Source organism: Sebastes umbrosus, chromosome 18 (assembly GCF_015220745.1).
Source record: "Sebastes umbrosus isolate fSebUmb1 chromosome 18, fSebUmb1.pri, whole genome shotgun sequence".
NCBI lineage: Eukaryota > Metazoa > Chordata > Actinopteri > Perciformes > Sebastidae > Sebastes > Sebastes umbrosus.
Genome location: NC_051286.1, coordinates 2,018,374 through 2,038,490, shown reverse-complemented (window position 1 = coordinate 2,038,490; position 20,117 = coordinate 2,018,374). Strand labels below are relative to the sequence as shown.

General features: G+C 40.8%; 1 protein-coding gene across 3 annotated transcripts in view; it reads right to left on the bottom strand.

The window, feature by feature from the left end:
* Positions 1-17,086, bottom strand: part of mei4 (meiosis-specific, MEI4 homolog (S. cerevisiae)) — a 79,762-nt gene extending 62,676 nt beyond the window's left edge. The window contains exons 1-3 of one of the 3 annotated variants that reach the window (XM_037749844.1): positions 16,918-17,086; positions 14,213-14,458; positions 10,867-11,378 (exon numbers count right to left, since the gene is read on the bottom strand). In XM_037749844.1, coding sequence (XP_037605772.1) covers positions 10,867-11,378; positions 14,213-14,458; positions 16,918-16,945 — 786 coding nt within the window. In that variant the 5' untranslated portion in view covers positions 16,946-17,086. The remainder of the gene's footprint in view (positions 1-10,866; positions 11,379-14,212; positions 14,459-16,917) is intronic. The other 2 variants (XM_037749847.1, XM_037749845.1) reach the window with 2 other exon arrangements.
* Positions 17,087-20,117: the final 3,031 nt, after the last annotated feature.

Below are 20,117 nucleotides of genomic sequence, written 5' to 3'. Positions count from 1 at the left end.
CTGGATGATTATCCTATCAACACATTAATTCATAATTTTCAAGCAATTGAAGGGAGGAGATTGTTATTCAGCTTTTCTAACCAGATTTTCTCAGGCTGCAGATTGACGAGGCCGTCCTTCTCTCACCTCTTTGCCTTCTGGTGCACAAACCTGATTAGACCGGTCTGGCTTGTTTACTCAGAGAACAGATAAACTATAGAAGTACTCGAAGAGCTGCTGCGTTTCAAGTGTTTTGATTTTGTGATAGAGGTCAGTTTCTCACTGCATTCATCAGCTGATTCTCCACTTCTCTCATATGGCTCTGTTCTGTTCAAGTCTCTCTTTATCCTTTGACCATTCTCTGTAAACATGGTGGCTGCGTTGTCAAGAAACAGGGCTCAGAATACCTCGTCCATATGCACCTAATTCTCAACTTTACCTGCACCGGTGTACGTGAATGTTCAGGGCTGCAAACTCTCACACATTCACCATGAAGCCCTGTTCAGACCTGGTATTAACATGCGTCCTGTGTAATCTGATCACAAGTGGACAGCTTTAAGTACGGCTGTTCACACCTGGCATTAGAATGCGTCTCCACATGTGTCTTGACTGACCACTTGTGATCCGATCTCACTTCTCCGCTCTATATGCAAATAAACACGTAGTAAACACACGGCTAATACAGCAGACATTGTGAAGTGATGAATATCAGTAGTAATATCCTACATATTCGTGAATTTGGGTACATTTTATAAACATCAAAATAAAGGGTTATTGTACCGGCGGTAGGGATGCACCGATACTGATACCAGTATCGGGTATCGGGTCCGATACTGTGCTCATGTACTCGTACTCGTACTTGCAAAAGTGCCCGATACCACCTTACGGCGGCGACGCGCTTTGAGTTCAGGCTGGTGCACGCCAAGGGTAGAGTACGAGCAGGGAGGCAGGGAGGCATCTGATTGGTTCTTTCCAAGCGGACCGCGAGGCAGTGATTGGTAGATGTTTTTACAGGATTACAGCAGCTACAGATGACGGCTCTTTTCCAGTCCTTTTTCAGAGCTCATCAGTAATGGATCGCTGTCGGGTGTAAAGACCATTTCAACCAATATAACAAATAGCGTTTACTGGAGAACATTGTAAACCCTGCCTTTAATGCAGGACTTATTGTGTATCAAAAGTGTTGACTAATTCATTAATCAACAAACTCTAAATGCAGTAGTCAGTCCTCTAGCCCGAACATATTATTCCAGTTCTTAAAGAATAGTTGCAAACTGGATTTTGGAGGGAGGAAGAACACAGCAGCTCTGGCCTCCATGGGTTGAAAGACTCTTCAAACTGTGACTGAAAAGCACTAAATGTCTGTCAGTATAACCATGTTTAGGAGTTCTGTAACGTATGGAACACACTATAGGAGAAACTGACATCTATCCTCTCTTCACTAACGGGTTAACATCCAGAACGTCTCAAACAAAAAAGATCAGCCAAAGCACTACGTTAAAATAACTTCTAATCCCATTCTTCATGTTTACGGGCATATGCTGCATCCATAACAGTGAAGGGTAGCATTGTCTGGAAATGAATAGCGTGATAAAAGGGGTACTTGAGCGTTCTGTTTGGGGTTGAAACACATGAGGCGGGCTGGATGCAATATAGCAGAAGGTAATAAAAGTCCTTCCAGCAGACAGAGGGATGACACGGTAAGATGATGGCGGCTGCGAGGCGAGATGAGGCCAGCCAGACACTAAACCGCTCTCCTCGCTCTGAAAGGTTATTACATGAAATATGCCTGCAAGACGAAACACAGTGGGAGAGTGACATTTGAATGACTCCACTTGGGATTCAGGATCTGCAATTTCATCGTCTGGCCTCTTCATCTTGTCCAATCTCCTTCCTCCTAGACCGTAACAACTCCTCCAGGTGTGTCTGAGAAACCGAGCCAGAAGGAAAAAAGAGCGCTGCGGTCGTGGACGTGAGAGCGGCGGCGGTGAAGGAAGGACCTGCCGCTGGGCAAATTGCAGCTGCTCGCAGCATCGCTCCTCGAGATGGAACAGACTTCGACTGTAAGCACTTTGCTGACACTTCCAGAGGACTCTTATTCAACCGTTTTCATTGTTTGACTATAAAGCTGAGGTTTTAGAAAAGAGATGAAAAATGATGATGGGTTCCCTGCAGCAGCAAAACGTCTAGAAGAGAAACTAAAACCAAAGAGTCCAGGGCTTTTTTGACAACGGCCGCTAGATGCCGCCATTGATTTATACTTCTGGTGAATATAATCCATCAATCTTAGTGGACGTAGTCCCACGTGTCTACTTCCTCTAACTTCTCCAAGGTGGTCTCTAGCTCTCCCGTCAGCTCCGTTCTCTTTATCCATCCATGGTCAGCTCCATCGGGGCCGTTTCAATGCAGAGAACATAAATGTCAGTATCTGGGTGCTCTACAGTCGTAGCGTCGGCCCATTTGACCACAGAGACGAGAGCGACGGCCGGCTCGACCGCCACGTTACGACGATACGATAACGTTTCCTGTCCGTGAGTTAGCATGCAGCTTTAGCCGTGATGTCTAGCTCTGCTTTTCCTGTCATAAACAAATACTATTTTACAAACTTTCTAAAAGGTGGAGTTATTTTCTGACCTAACAGTAGAAATGATATATAATCACAATGTGCTTAGTCATCCCTTACACTGGTGGCTGATGAAGACACTGTAACCCGGACAATCTCCTCCTGATCCAAGTATAAAATAGTTTTCGAACAACGTGTTTGACAGATTAGTTTGGGTGTCAGAGTGTTTTAGAAACGTCTCCCAGTGGTGGTTTATCCTCTGCTGACACTCCTTGATCTTGTCAGGAGTCTTTCCAGTATTAAAATTACCTCCGCCCTTCATCTCTGACCTCCCTCCTCCATATCTGGATTGTCTTGAACAATCAATTTGACTGGCAGATTGATGGAGTGTTCACTGAACGTCAGATATATAAAGAGTTCATTAACAGGTATCTTCAAAGTCGTCTGCAACGTCCTCTTTGAGAAAGTTGAAGAAAATGCTAATTTTTTAGAAGAATTCTTTGAAATAAAACTTGTGAGAAGGTTATCTTCTGTACATCCTGCAGAAAATCCTGAGTGTGGTGAACATGAAGCTCAGAGCAGTGACGTTAACAACCACACTTTGCTTTGAAATACACAGAGATCCACGAAGGTTATATACAGACACAGTACACAGTAATTGGTGGTTGGCTTGGAACTCAAACAATTGGATATAAAAGCACAAAAGACAAAATTTTTCATGAAGAAAATGTAAGTGTGCTTGCTTACACTGAAAATTGCAGGCTCAAACACTGCAAAAATTACAGTTAAACGTTGTTTGTTGCTTTCCCACCAATTTTCGCCTCGCTTTACTCGTGCGAGTTGGAACGCCGGTATCATTTGTGTTCACTCAGCTAGACGCGCCGGAGAGGAGGAGGAGTTCATCTCCATAGATACCAACAACTTTTCTTTCCACCATTTCCACCATCAACCATGGAAGACATAACCACTGTTGCTGCTTTGTACAATTGTTGTAGAGGCCATGAGAATTAGGACTCTTATCTGTCAGGAGGTTTGGCTGGATGTTTGGGAGGACAAAGCATGATGTGACGTTGACACAGGAGGCCGCTGTTCGGTTCCCATTTACCAACAGCCAATATTGCTTTTTCTCAAGGTCAAGGAGGTCAAGGAAAACTTTATTATCCCCTAGGGGCAATTTGTTGTACAGTCAGCAGTACCACACAGCCATTAAAAGCAATAAATACAAAAAGGCTTACAGCATAAAACATTACAGGGCATCGTTTAGGAAACCAGTGGCAGTCGGAACAAAAGCATTTCTGAACCTATTGGTCCTACATTTAGGCAAACTGTATCTGCGGCCTGACGGGAGCAACCTGAACTCAATGGACAGGGGACGGCTAGGATCAGCTAAGATCAGCTAAGACCAGCTACGATCAGCTACAATCAGCTAGGACCAGCTATGACCAGCTAGGACCAGCTAGGATCAGCTAGGACCAGCTACGATCAGCTAGGACTGACTGAACCTTCTTCAAGGTCCTGCTTTGGAACAGAGGAGTCAAGTCATTAAGGGCCGTACCTGCAATTTTGCTGCACACTTTGACTATGCACTGCAACAGGTTTCTGTTTTTGAGGGAAAGCATCCATACCAGCTGATAAAAGACGAGGTCAAGACAGATTTGATAAAACAAGAATAAAAAATACTTAAAGACATTCTTAAAGGGACTATTTGTAACTTTCAGAAATGCTTGTTAACAGCGACACCTGTGGCCGATAAGTCAATGAAAGTCAGTGTCGAGCTCGCGCTTGCTCGCTCTAAATAGACATGAAGGAGCATCGCTCAAAACAGTGAGGCGACACACGTCAGCTAAAAGCACAATATCACTCTATATTTCAGCTGCTTGGCAGTAATGTTAGCTGACCAGACGAAGGTCTCTCCATGAATCAATGCTGATCCTAGTGTTGGCTTTTCCCGCCTCAGCCTCCCGACCGCGGCCGGAGGGAACGGGGGAGACGCCGGAGTTTTGGTCGGAGACGATAACGTTTCTCTCTGCGGAGCCCCGTCACTTCACAAGACACGGGAAACCTCTGTTGGTCTGGAGGAGCTGCAGCAGTTATTTCTGCACAAACGTCCACTGAACATTCACTAGATATTCTCAGAGCTAAACTAACTCTTCTGCAGTGTGGAGTGAGCGCACGTTCACGTCTAGAGGTGGAGCGAGACAGCGAGAACGTGTGCGGCTTGTGTCAGTGAAGGCAAGCAGGCAGAGGAGGAGAGACTTCAGCCACTTCAACCTTCAGCGAAATAATTCAAGTGGAACAAGTTGTGCGCAGGATAGTCATGCCACACCTCACATGGTGGCAATAAAATACAAAAACAGGAGATTCTGTTGTTGCTTCTGTAAAACTATCAACAGTATACACTTCCTTAAGTTCTTTGGCTCGTTTTGTTGTTAGGTATATGTACTGTATATGTGGTATACATTACGTATCAGAAGCTCATCAGTTTGGTTCAGAAATGTTTCAAAGATGTAAAACAACAACAGCTTTCCGTTCCTCAGAATCAATGTGCAAAACCTTCTTCCTAAAGCTGACATGTTTGGACTGTAGTCCACCCACCAGACAACGGGGCATCCATAATAGAATAGGCAGAGAAAGCAATTTCTCCAGGCGCGGTATTAGACCGAAAATGTGAAGCAGACACAAGGTGTTGCATTTAGAGCAACAGGCTGAGCTGAGATCAGTGACCCATAACACCCACAGCTGAATGATCACATTTTAAAAAGCCTGTAGATGCCCACATTTGACTCAGAGGAACGAGTTCACAGCCCTTCACTGAGGCCTTGTCAAAATGCATTCTGCAAAAAAAATAACATAAAACTCACTAAAAAGGAGGAGATGAGGTAGGCAGAGCACTTCAAACACATTAATTACACATGCATTGAGCATCACGGATTGGTGATATCAAACGGTAGCGGTATCAAAGAGAGGAGTTTCACTTTAAACGGTACCGGTGTGTAATCTGCCTCCGAACACGCAGACCACTCTTTAAGGTGCTGCGATGAAAAGGAGCGAATTTGCATATAAATTTACCGACAAATCTGGTGGGAGTCTCCCCGTTCATCACAACAGGACGACAAGAGATGATTACAGAGAGGTTTACTGAACGGCGTTTTAAAAATACAGACCTACAGGTGCTCACAGCTTCAGGGACCTGTTGAGATGTTTACATCATGAGGGATGGAAGGTGTCGACGGGGATTCACACGTTAATGAGTCAAGATGGAGAATGACACTCACTACCTCTGGACATGGAACATTATAGCTGCCCACTCTTACGCCAGATACAAAAGGATCTGCTTACTAATTGGTTGCAGGTATTCTCTGGCCACACTTCGCTGCTAAAAGTTCAACTTTTCTCAACTTTTAGTTTGCCGCACTTCCCCGCTGAATCAAACGACCGCAGCTCGCCGCAGGCAGCACTTCGTCGCTGCTCTGGATTGAATTTCCCGTTAGTCAATCAGTCGACTAATTGGTCGTTTTGGTCTCAGTTGACTAAAATTAATTGCCAGCTTTTTTGATAATTGTTTTTTAATAGTTTAATTCATTTTTCATGCAAAAATTCTGAATTTCCAGCCTCTCAAAATGTGAGAATTTGCTGCTTTTCCTTGTCTTACATGACCGTAAACTGAGTCTGACAAAACAAGACATTTGAACTAAGGCAGTCAAAGTTAAAGACTACTACTTTGAAGACCTTGGGCACTGAAAATTGCAATAGGCCTTTTAATTGAGATAATATACGGCAGATTAATCGATAATGAGCTCAACTCTACGGTACTTTAGGTCTTCTGTTTTGGCTTTTCCTTAAAGCTATTTTTGATTTTTTATGGTGACCAGTTTTCTGATGGTGCTGTATGATGATTGTCTGTTGTTCAGTGGGGTTTGTATGCTTTAGTGCCCATTTAAAGTAGGTGAGGTAAAGACAATTTTATACTTCAATGGACAAAAAAAATGGAAATTCTTTTGTGGTGGATTTCTTAAACTTTTATTCCCTTACCCCCAAAATAAGAGTTGGCTTCACGAGAAGCAGCCAACATGAAGTCAAATGTTTTATTCTGAAGTGAACGGGAGCGTACCTTAAACAATATTCATCACATCTGAATCTATCACTATTACATGTTCCCTTTAAAATGATAACTCCATCATAATAACTAAACGCTGTCCATCAATAATAATCACATACTGAGTCCAACTAATGGCTCTTTTAATTTACTCCACATCAGTGTGATTGGTTGTAACCTGTCCTATAAGGCTCTCTGTGGGAGCATTAAAAGGTTCTCAGAGACAGATCGGTGCCGTGTTAATCGAAGCCCTCATTAAATTTTCATTATTTCACACCCTCCTCACTGCTACCATCACTTTCTTTGACAACTGTTTAACGTCACGTCGCCGCTTTGTAAGAAAACCCTCTATTTCTTCTCTATTAGTCACGACAAACAGAGGGGGGAGGGAGTTTGCTGTTAAGAAGGAATGGCCTGCAGCCATCTTAGCGGGGTAAGCCGTTCCCTCAGCGTTTAGTCAGAGCCAGATGGGATAACTTCATCCTCGTCATCTCGGGCTCTCTCTTTCATCTCCATTTCCCAGCTGCTGAGCCGCTGTCATGACGGTAGCACGTGCGAGGCGGTGAGTGACTTTTACGAGCGGCTGTTGAGGGCAATTTTACCCTTTATGGACTCAGTGAGCTTGAATGAAGGTTAAGCCTGATGATACAGGAAGCTTCACGACGTCTTTATTGTGATGGAAATATGCTCAATGCCGTTTCAAGGGTAATAAGCTGAGATATTATGAAGGTGGGAAGCTTTCTGTTGAATGTGGCGTGACTACAATCTACCGTTTCTTTACAAATAAAATAAACCCAGAAGCGTCAGATATTGACGGACAAACACACCAACATCTGGGCTCAGGTGCTGTGCAGATGTTTAGGGTTCTCCCCCAAGAAAATGTGAAGGTTTTTGTCTTAAAACTACGTATTTCACATTAATTTGAATCATTATTATTAATATAGATAAAGTAGGGCTGTCAAAGTTAACGCCATAATAATGCGTTAACGCAAATTTGTTTTAACTCCACTAATTTCTTTAAAGCATTAGCGCAACTCGTGGTTATTAGGTTCATATGAAACTAGAAAACATGAGGAATCCATTGGTACCAACCATGTCATACTAGCTTGGAACGAAGGAGGATAAATAACGCTCAAAAGTTGACCTAAACTTTGGCGAGGACAAACTGGCAAGGCCATTTTCAAAGGGGTCCCTTATTTCCGCCTATTCTAAAATGGTGTATTTGAATATTTCTGCATACTGGGGTCCCTAAACAGTCTTGAATTACATAAATTGGGTCTCACTGTAAAGCTGAGACTCTGGTGGATCCAATGAGCCCAACTGTATTCATGTGTGATGATGTTAGTCCCCATAGGAGACATTACATTGTAGTGACCCCATTTTTTTAATTTATATTTTTAAACTTGACGTCACTGTATAAAATGACCTGTGGTGACCTCTAGGATAATCACAGCCTCATGAAACTCTACAGCCACAAACTAGAGACCTAGAGCATTCAGAGGATGGATGGATCAAACTAGAGACCTAGAGCATTCAGAGGATGGATGGATCAAACTAGAGACCTAGAGCATTCAGAGGATGGATGGATCAAACTAGAGACCTAGAGCATTCAGAGGATGGATGGATCGGACTAGAGACCTAGAGCATTCAGAGGATGGATGGCTTTCTTAGCTAGATTGACAATAAGGGGGTTTCTGAGCAGTTTACACAACAGATGTGCTCGCTATGCGATCGCCAGAAAATGCAATTCCTGCAGAAATCTCCAAAATATCAAAAGTTTTTGATCCCAAATTACAGCATGGCTTTTTCTATGGTGTTCCTCAAGGTCTCGGTGTCTTAATGTGGTATTTTGGAGGGATTATTGATCATTTTTTATTAATTCTCCAGTGGTAAAAAAACATATAGCACCAAATCTGTGTAACAAATGGTATCAACCCCAAAAAATGTATTAATAGAGCATTGGGATGACCATCATAAACTTCTATCATCATGTTCTTAACCCTTATACACTTATTTATTTTAATCTATTATTTCATGATTATTTCTGATTTATGACTAGAACATCTGCATCTCAAATTAATCTCCAGGTTCTCAGCTTTCAGATGATGTACACCACTTCTATGTGACATCTACTGTTGACCTGCTACCTCCCCCTAAAGACCCCCTGGACCTCCCTAAAAAAGGACAAAATGGATCTATTCTGGGTCTCAGATGGTTAAAACAGACTTTCTGTGCAAAAATGTTTGAACACTTTCTATTCCCAGCTTCTCCAGTGTGAACATTTGCTTCGTTTAACATCATTGTAAACCGAATATCTTCAGGTTTTGTTCTGCTGGTGTGGGCTAAACAAGAAATGTAAAATCACCTTGTGATAGTTTTAACTATATTCTGTCATTTTATAGAACAAACTTTAATTACCTGAAGAAACAAAAGAAAAAAGAATCATTAGTTGCAGCCGCAGCAATATTTGATTCCTTCTCTTTTCAGCTGCTTTTGAAGCGTGATCATGAAAAATAAAATGTATTCAGCCCATTTTACTCTGATTAAACTCTATTTGCTTTTCAGAGGACGAATGATCAATTCTCACATTTTGCCTACGAGCTCACCGGCTGCAGCAGCTGAATACATTAAGCTGAGTCAACACAACACGTCTCTACACAAACACCAATAATCCTGTCTTGCTGTGGTGAAATAAAATATCATGAATCTTTAATGATGCTCGGGGGAAATCGGGGCGTATTAAAACTTGTTTTGGGGTTGAAGCTAATGTACTCCAACTACTGCGGCTGTCATGTAAGGACCTTAAGCCCTATTTGTAAAGGACTAATATTACCCAGGGGATGTCCAGTGGTGAGAGAAAGAACAGCTAACAATATGGAGATTTAATCTGCTGCATCTTTAATCTGTAGAGTAAAGACAGAAGGTCCCTGATAATAATAATAATCCCACTGTCAATCAAAAACCAGCCTCTGCAGCCTGAATCTCATGTACATTATGCTTTTCTCTTTCCACCATGCAAGGTTCATTTGAATATTTAATTTAATATTTTAATAATCTGCACCTACAGCATGCTCAGAACGATCACTCTGATTTAATCTGTCCATGCTTTATCTCTTTAGTTTTCACTTAGTGTAAGTTTTACCTTGTATACTAGTGTCATGCTACAGACGCTGTTGTCTGTGTGAAAGATTCAATCTTTTTAAAACACCTTTAAAGTCCAGGAGCTGACTGAGATGTTTGATATGAAAGGATAAATATATACACATTAAGTTAAGCACATTAAAAGAACTTCCGTAGTTACAATGCCACAAGTGATGGCATGTGTAGGAAAATGTTGAAGAAACTGGATTTTCAATGAATATGTACATATATTATATAATCATTATTATTTTTAGGGGTTGGAGAAAAAAAATGGATTCACCTATGCATTGGAATTTTTTTTTTTACGATTTTGAAATTGATTTTTTAATGTCAGAATCGATATATTTGCTTCATCTGAGTCTATGTGGAGGTAGAAGGAAGTTACCGCTTTTATTGTTGTAGTCTGAGTAACGTGACGTCATATCTGTTCCGTATCCGTCAACCAAAACAAACCTCAGCGAGCGACGTTGGAGGGTCAGCGTGGATACGACCTGCACCCTCCCATGTTATATCCAGCGTGGTAAACGCTACACATCCAGTAAAGGATGGAAACACTTTGGGTTTCACACATTGACAGGAAGAGCAGAGCTAGACAGAGCAGAGCTAAAGCTGCATGCTAACTCTGTCACGGACAGGAAACGTTATCGTATCGCGGTAACGTGTGGTCGAGCCGGCCGACGCTCTCGTCTCCATGGTCAAATGTGCCGATGCTACGACTGTAGAGCACCCAGATACTGACATTTATGTTCTCTGCATTGAAACGGCCCCGATGGAGCTGACCATGGATGGATAAAGAGAACGGAGCTGACGGGAGAGCTAGAGACCACCTTGGAGAAGTTAGAGGAAGTAGACACGTGGGACTACATCCGGTTTTCAAAATAAGGCGTTAACAAAGGGAACTGTATATACAAAATACATATATAGAAATAAGATTGATGGATTATATTCACCAGGAGTATAAAACATTACATGTCCCTTATAAATTAAAAAGAAAATACCTATTTCTATATCTTTAATTGAACAGCTCTAACTGGAGGATAGACTGTGTGAATGGAAACGTTCCCTCCCAGGGGTTTTTATTACTCACCCTGCTGAGCTGATCACTGTGCAGCAGCAGCTCCGTCAGCTCCCTCAGCGACTCCTCCACCCGTCTCTTGAACTCTACTGACGGCAGCCTCTGAGAGCAGAACAGGTCCATCGCTCGGGCCGCCACCTGGCAGGCCTGTAGGACCAGCTCACAAGGTCCCAGCGGAGAGGGGTCCCTGCACGCTGCCACCACAGAGTCCAGGAGCTGGCACACAGACTCCACCAACTCTGACCCCGCACCTCCGTCAGGGCTGAACCACAGTGACTCCAGGCCTCTGTTGTTCCCCTCTACTCGGTGGAGGGAGCACAGCGACTGGAGGAAGTGCCCGTGAGCGAGCATGGCTTTTCCACGAGGACTGGAGGAAAGAGGCGGCTGAGGGAACGTGATGGCAGGTTGGGTGTCCTGCTGCAGGAGTTCAGGAGTCTCTGAGCCTGGTTGAAGGTCTGCGCTGTACACCTCACTTCCTGGACCAAACAGATCCTGTGAAGCGATGTCCATGGTGTCGTCATTACCTGGAAGATTTCACACAGAAAAGTCTCGTTTTACCTGTGTAATGTTGTTTTGGAGGAAAATTATACTTTCACATTTTCTCTGTAAGTAAACTGTTTTTCTGGTGATTAAATATAAAATGAGAAAACCGAGGCATCATCCACCCAGTCGGAATAAAACGAACATTCATTTCCTGTATTTTCACACAAATATGCATTTTATTAAATCAGTATAGATACGTTTTAAACAACAATATGTGAAGGTAAACCATGATGTTGTATTTTCAGTCTCTACAATCACACCAGTGTGCTTTTAAAATCAAAATTATTGCAGTTGCAACTCATATTTCTATGAATCAGGTTCTCAGGCTGCAGCCCTAAACGTCTCAGCGTCTCCCCCTCAGCCCTCGAGGTCTTAGATTTAAGACGACAAGTGTTTTCCCTGAAACAAACGCTGTCATAAAGGCTTCACTAGTTATAACTGTGTGTGTTTCAAAATGACATATTCTCCACCGGGAAACGGTGACATCTACTCCGAAGAAACAAATGATGATAATTTAAACCAGTCGTGACATTTGACAAGATAAAGATGAACCTCTAAATACTAGAGATATGAAAGGTGTAAATACAAATGAGCATATCTAATTTCAAAATGATGTGTTCTGTGAACTTTGCAAAGTAAACAGAGTTTCTGCAGAGAGCATTAAATTCAAATTAAGACTTTTTAAGACAGAATGCATCAGTTCAAGTATGAAAGATATCAAAGAAAACCAATCGGGACAATAGTAGATAATAACAACAGTTATTTACCAAGTGCACAAATTTATTGACATTTATATCACATTTTTGTCAGCACTTCACCGCTGTATATAACAATTAGGGCTGTCAAAGTTTATGTATTAATAACGTGTTAATGCAAATTTGTTTTAATGCCACTAATTTCTTTAACGCATTAATGCAACTTGTGATTTTTAGGTTGTAGCGCCTCAGTTTTAAAGCTAGAGTGAAGATACTGGCATTATATGAAATTAGAAAACCTAAAGAATCCATCGGTACCAACCATGTCAGGAAGGAGGCTAAATAACGCTCCAAAGATAGGCTAAATTTTGGCGAGGAAAAACTGTCATGTCCACTTTGAAAGGGGTTCAGTTCAGTTTAGGTCAGAGTTCTGAAACATTTTATAACAAACATCACTGGAAAAAATGATATTTCAGACTTTTGTAACCACCCAGACCCCTGAGCTCTAAAAATCAGAAAAGCAGCCTCATCACAACCCTCTTCATCACTCAGTCCAGATCATCATCACACTCCTCTTCATCACTCAGTCCAGATCCTCATCACAACCCCTTCATCATTCAGTCCAGATCCTCATCAGACCCCCTTCATCACTCAGTCCAGATCCTCATCACACCCCTCTTCATCACTCAGTCCAGATCCTCATCACACCCCTCTTCATCACTCAGTCCAGATCCTCATCAGACCCCCTTCATCACTCAGTCCAGATCCTCATCACAACCCTCTTCATCACTCAGTCCAGATCATCATCACACTCCTCTTCATCACTCAGTCCAGATCCTCATCACAACCCCTTCATCATTCAGTCCAGATCCTCATCAGACCCCCTTCATCACTCAGTCCAGATCCTCATCACACCCCTCTTCATCACTCAGTCCAGATCCTCATCACACCCCTCTTCATCACTCAGTCCAGATCCTCATCACACCCCTCTTCATCACTCAGTCCAGATCCTCATCACAACCCCTTCATCATTCAGTCCAGATCCTCATCAGACCCCCTTCATCACTCAGTCCAGATCCTCATCACACCCCTCTTCATCACTCAGTCCAGATCCTCATCACACCCCTCTTCATCACTCAGTCCAGATCCTCATCACACCCCTCTTCATCACTCAGTCCAGATCCTCATCAGACCCCCATCATCACTCAGTCCAGATCCTCATCAGACCCCCATCATCACTCAGTCCAGATCCAGATCCTCCCATCAGGGCTGCATGTATGAAACCGTCTGTGAGGATCCCTGTGGAGTTTTAGACCTCTACTATGGAGCAGTGTTTCTATTCAAACTCACCAGAATGATTTTATTTTAGTATATAATAATTACTGCCCGTTTTATAATGGATATAGATGAGGTTAATGTGAACATTTTATTATATTCATGCTGTATGCTCATGCTTATCATGTCATGGACTTGTTTGATGTTTAGATACCTGGTCAGGTTACTTCTGGGAATTATGCATGCTACTTATTCTCGCGGGTACCCATAGAACCCATTTACATTCACCGATCTGGAGGTCAGAGGTCAAGGTACCCCTTTGAAAATGGACATGACAGTTTTTCCTCGCCAAAATTTAGCACAAGTTTGGAGCGTTATTTAACCTCCTTCACGACTTCAGCTAGTACGACTAAAAAACTGAAACTAAAGACTAAAACTGAGCCTGCTACAGCCTAAGTTGTGTTAATGTGTTACAAAATTCAGTGGCATTCAAATTAATTTGCGTTATTATCGCGTTAACTTTGACGGCCCTAAACTAAAGCTGTCAGACAAATGTGGTGGAGTAAAAAAGTACTAGATTTGTCTCTGCGATGTAGTGGAGGAGAAGTACAATATGGCATAAAATGGAAATACTCAAGTACTGTACAAGTACCTCAAATTTGTAGTTAAAGAAGTATTTGAGTTGGATTCCACCACTGCTTTTCAAGGGTGAACCTTTTAACAACCTGTTTATGATGAATATAAAAGGTTTCCCGACATTCGTAGTATCTTCCTGTTCCAATCATTCTACTTATATGAGACTAATATTAATGTTTAGTAACTTACATAGATGGAGAAAGTCCTACCTGCTGCCTCCGTGCTGCTCTTTGTGTTCGCCGTCGCTCTGGTGATGAGTAGTTCGTGTCGCAGGCTCAGCACCTCCTGCTGCAGCCCCTGGGCTTTCTCCTTCCAGCTTTCATCCTGGCTCTTCAACCTGCAGGCCAAAGCCTCGGCGTGCTCTCTGCCACTCATACCCGACGGCTTCTTCTTTATGATGGCCACTGTCAGGGCGACTCTGGCTTTGAAGAAAAACCACTCTGCACGACTCGCTCCTAAAACAGAGTGGAGGAGGAGGAAGAGGAGGAGGAGGAGGAAGAGGAGGAGGAGGAGGAGGAGGGCACAGTTTTAGGGAAGTCAACCAACAAAACATCCACAGAGAACCTTCAAATTCAGCCAAATACATATTTTACAAGAGAATAAACCCTCAAAATAATGTGTTGTTTTACTGAGGTGTACGGCAAAGAACAGAAACTTATCAGTCGACAAAAACATGTGCGGAACTGAAACTATTACTCAAATAGACGAAATTAATCACTTAGTTCCAGCTTCTCAAAGACTGATTTGTTTGTTTCATTTTTTAGGTCTGTCGCAATATCATTAAAGGGACTGTTTGTAACTTTTTAAGCGTATAAATGTACCGGGTCGGGATCCCATGCGCGCTCGCGTGTGACTGGAGTCACCGCTCCTCCTCTGCCTGTCTTCACTCACACACTGCGCGCGTTCTCGCTGTCTCGCTCCACCTCTCACGTGCATGCTGCTCACTCCACACTGCAGAAGAGTTAGTTTAGCTCTGAGAATATCTAGTGAATGTTCAGTGGACGTTTGTGCAGAAATAACTGCTGCAGCTCCTCCAGACCAACAGAGGTTTCCCGTGTCTTGTGAAGTGACGGGGCTCCGCAGCGAGAAACGTAATCGTCTCCGACCGGATGCTGGTGTCTCCCTGCGGGCACAGTCGGGAGACGATAACGTTTCTCTTCCTGCTTCAGCCCCGGAGGCTGAGGCAGGAAAAGCCAACACTAGGATCAGCATTGATTCATGGAGAGACCTTGGTCTGGTCAGCTAACATTACTGCCAAGCAGCTGAAATATAGAGTGATATTGTGCTTTTAGCTGACGTGTGTCTCCTCATGGTACGTGTCCACAGGGGCGTTTTTTATCGCGAGGGACGCGGCGCTTCCCAGCATTGGACGCTTGGTGTGCTGTCCCTAGAAACAAGGCACTCGGCTCCTGATTGGACGAACGCTTTCCCGCCGTTGGCTGCTGCTCCCAGCTTTCAAACCGGAACCAGTCTGGAGGCTCGTTTGGAAACTTTCTTCTCTTATGTCACGTAAATAGTTCACTGAGATGTGTTTCTGAAAACATTTGAGGAGAGAAATAATCCATGTTGATGAATCTGTCTTTATTTTGGATCAACAACGTTTATTTTAAAAGATCCTCTGGAGTTTGGAGAGAGGCGGCGAGTCGCGTCGGACGCCCGTGATTTGCATAAAGTAGAAGAGCCCTCAACTTTATGCAAATGAGGAGCGGGCGTCGTGACGCCTAGTCTCTGGAATCGCGACGCCACGCTACCAGAATGCATTGCGCGGCTGCTTACATAGACAATGAATGGGGAGCGTGGAAATGACGGAGGCTGTGGACACGTACCGTAACAGTTTTGAGCGATGCTCGTTCATGTCTATGTAGAGCGAGCACAAGCGCCAGCCGACGCTGACTTTAGTTGACTTAACGGCCACAGGTGTCGCTGTTAACAAGACATTCTTAAAGTTACAAACAGTCCCTTTAATCATAATGCTAAATGTCATGACACACATTATGTCTTCATTTAGCCTGGCTAGGCTAATTAGCTCGTTGCTAACATCCGGTTCAGCTAGCTGAGCACTGTTAGCTAGCTAAAGCTAACATGGTGCTAGATAAATAAAGAAATAAAGAAATAGATAGATACATAAATAAATAGATAAATAAATAAATAGATAGATAAATAAATAAATAGATAAATAAATAGATAAATAAATAAATAGATAAATAAATAGATAAATAAATAAATAGATAAATAAATAAATAGATAAATAAATAAATAGATAAATAAATAGATAGATACATAAATAGATAAATAAATAAATAAATAGATAAATAAATAAATAGATAGATAAATAAATAGATAAATAAATAAATAAATAGATAAATAAATAAATAAATAGATAAATAAATAAATAGATAGATAAATAAATAGATAAATAAATAAATAGATAAATAAATAAATAGATAAATAAATAAATAGATAAATAAATAGATAGATACATAAATAGATAAATAAATAAATAAATAGATAAATAAATAAATAGATAGATAAATAAATAGATAAATAAATAAATAAATAGATAAATAAATAAATAAATAAATAGATAAATAAATAAATAAATAGATAAATAAATAAATAAATAGATAGATAAATAAATAGATAAATAAATAGATAAATAAATACATTTTTATAATTCTAAACTGTTTAGCAGCTTATTATTATTTTTGAGGCAGAGCTGGTTAATAAAATTAGTTGCAGATTACTTTTCTTCAGTAAACTATATTAAATATTTCAGGGTCCAGACTAAACTAACACAAACACAGAGAGAGTTCATGCTAGCTAGCTGTTAGCTCACCAAATACAACATCAACCGAGTTCACCGTTACGTCACGTTCCCGCTTCAAACTGATTAATTACCTTTTAAATCAATTACCTTTTAAATGTTCCTCCTCTCTTTCCATCGCACGGCACCAGTTCGTCTTGTTCGACCCATTAAAAGTTCACAACCAAGACGATAACGACGTTAATTCAGCTTTAACGGCTGGACAGGTGTTGCACCGGAATCTGTGACCCGGACAATCCTGTGACTCTGAGCGGTCGTCCATGATAACAATGGTGACAGGTGGCTCTCGGTAGTGTCTACAAGGGAACTCGGAAGCTGGGGGAACTCTCGCGAGATAGATAGGGTTATGATCGTAACTCGGGCAGCAAGTCTCGCGAGATACTTTGCAAGTTTCGCTATTTGCGGGTTACCTTCTAGACACGACCGAGCCAGTGGATGAATGTAACTGCCACTGTAAGTACAGTTTTGAGGTACTTGTACTTTACTTGAGTATTTCCTTTTTTCATGCTTCTTTTATTACTTTATTTTTTACTTCTTTTTACTACTTTTTTGTTGTTGTTGTTGTTTTTTATACTTTATTTAGAATTTTCAATACACTAGTTACATAAACATGTTCTCATTTTTCATTACAAAAAAATCCAGTAACTATATTTCACAGTATAAAAATAATAAAACAAATAAAATAAATTATACAACAAATAAAATGTCAGGAAATTAAAAGATGAATAAAAAAAACAATCAGAATAAATTTGAAATGTCTAAATAATGTAATTGTTTTTGCCAATTTAGCATTTTTGAGTTTTAATGTATTAATATTTATTATTATTATACTTTTAAAAGTACATTTTGCTGATACAATTTCTGTACTTTCAATTAAGTAAGATTTTTAATGAAGGACTTTTACTTGTAATGGTATATTTTCACCTAGAGTTATTTTGCAAATTTCCCCACTGCGGGACCAATAAAGGAATATTTTATCTTATCTTATCTTATTTGTATTTTACACAAATAAAATATCTGAACATGACTTGTTTAAGATTTGGTGAAAGATCCATGTTAATAATGGTATGTTTGCACTAGTGTAGTATGAACAGCTCTTCTACTACGCCCCATATAATATATTTTTTATTCTCAAACAGTATACCCACAGATAAAACTTAACCGAATATGAATCTCTGTTTGGTCAGAAGCTACTTTAAAAGTCAATCGCTCTACAAACTCCCATCCTGGATGAGGCTGGGCTGCAGCGAGGCCTCTGTCAGCAGAGATGTCTGTTTGTTGAGTAAAGTATTTGAAGGTGTCCCCGAGCAGCTCTTCTTCATTTGGAGAAGCAGCGGCTCGATGCAGAGGTCCTGCTGGATCGCTGAGCCCCCTTCGCCCTCTCACACAGAGCGAGGCCGGGAGTGTCCACGGTGTAATTCCCTCAGTCAGTGCAGAGCCTGCAGGCATGCAGGTGAAGGTCAGGAGGAGCTCCACTGGAGGATGGCGAGGCTTCGCTTTGTGACTCAGCAGCCGGCACCATCAATCTGCACACAGTGTGTGGATGTGATGAGCAGTGTGGACGTTGAATGAAGTGTGATCAATTATTTATGCATGAAATCTCACTTTGTTTGTGCAAGTATGGACCCTGAAAATTGAACATAGTTTGCTGAAGAAAAGTAATCTCCAACTGATTTTTCAACCAACTCTGCCTCAAAAATAATAAGCTGCTAAACAGTTTTGAATTAAGGGACCCAACAAACCTACAAAGTTAAATGTATTTATTTATCTATTTATTTATCTATTTATTTATTTATTTATTTATTTATTTATCTATTTATCTATTTATTTATTTATTTATCTATTTATCTATCTATTTATTTATTTATTTATCTATCCATCTATTTATGTATTTATTATTTATCTATTCATCTATTTATTTATTTATTTATCTATTTATCTATTTATTTATCTATCTATTTATGTATTTATCTATCTATCTATCTATCTATCTATCTAGACATCGAGACGAGATTAATATACAGAAATAATATGACTGCATAATAGTGATGACAAACAATTAGAATAAGATATATATAGTGTAATAACAACAATAACAATAAATATATAAAAAAAAAGACAAGACACGTGTGATGTCGTGGTGTGTCCAGACCTCGATCAGGCTAATATTTTCTAATTAGCACTAAAAACAAATTACAGCTGAGGCTGATGGGAATGTCAGTAATTTTGCAGGTATTTGGTCATAAATCAAAGTATTAGACTAATTAAAATGTTCCTGTTTGTGGCGCTAGATGTAAAGTTAAGAGATCACTGAAGCTGTTCCAATTCATCCTGAAGGTTGAATATTAAATAGTTGTCCAGATATTTCACTCATCTCTGGTTAAGCATGAATGTCTGTACGATATGTCATTCAGATGCTCTTTTTCTTTTTCATGCTGAAATGTATTTAATGTGATGTTTTATTGCTGTCTGAGTTCTCTGATGTCTCACTCACACTTCATAATGTTTGTTTTCACTCAGTGCTGCTCGTTTTAACCTTGTTAAGGAAGGTGTTACATAAATACTCTACGCTGCTGTCGGTGTAGACGACGTTGGCTGCTTCCTCTCTTCCTCTCTGACTGAAGGAGGTTTTGTGCGTCTCCAGTTTTAAATGTCTGAATAAACACATAATGAGTTACAGCAGCGCAGGTGTTCGGCTTCAGAGCTGTGATGGATTATGGTCGCTGAGTTCACCAACACGCTCTCAATGCTTCCAAAATGGAGCGACTCGCCGGCTTCATGCATCACAGCTTCCTGACTCCAGAACAAATATTTACCTGGCACGCTGCTAATTTACTTAAAATTTTAATATTGTTTGAGAAACAGAAGGAATGCTGGGATACCTGTGAAGGCGCCGATAGACTGACTAAAGCACAAATGTGAAGAAATTTCACAGAAACAATTGGTCAAACCGGCTGAAAAGTTTTACTATATCTAGTATTTGGACACATGACTACTGCTATTTTCTATATACTCTATTATATTTTAGGAAAAAACAGTTGTGTGCACAAAGACTAGATATAAGAAAATGTCTGTATCTCAGAAACTACAAGGAGCACAATCAAGTATTTGGTGTCTATGAACTCATAACAAGTTGAATATCAAAGATATGCACACATGTGCAGTGAAAAAAAACATATTTCATATGGAAAACATGTAATAAACACTTTTTCTTATCATACTAAATATAGTCTTTGGGCACTAATGGGTTAAATGGAAGGATGCATGGAAAGATTAAAGAAAATGCACAA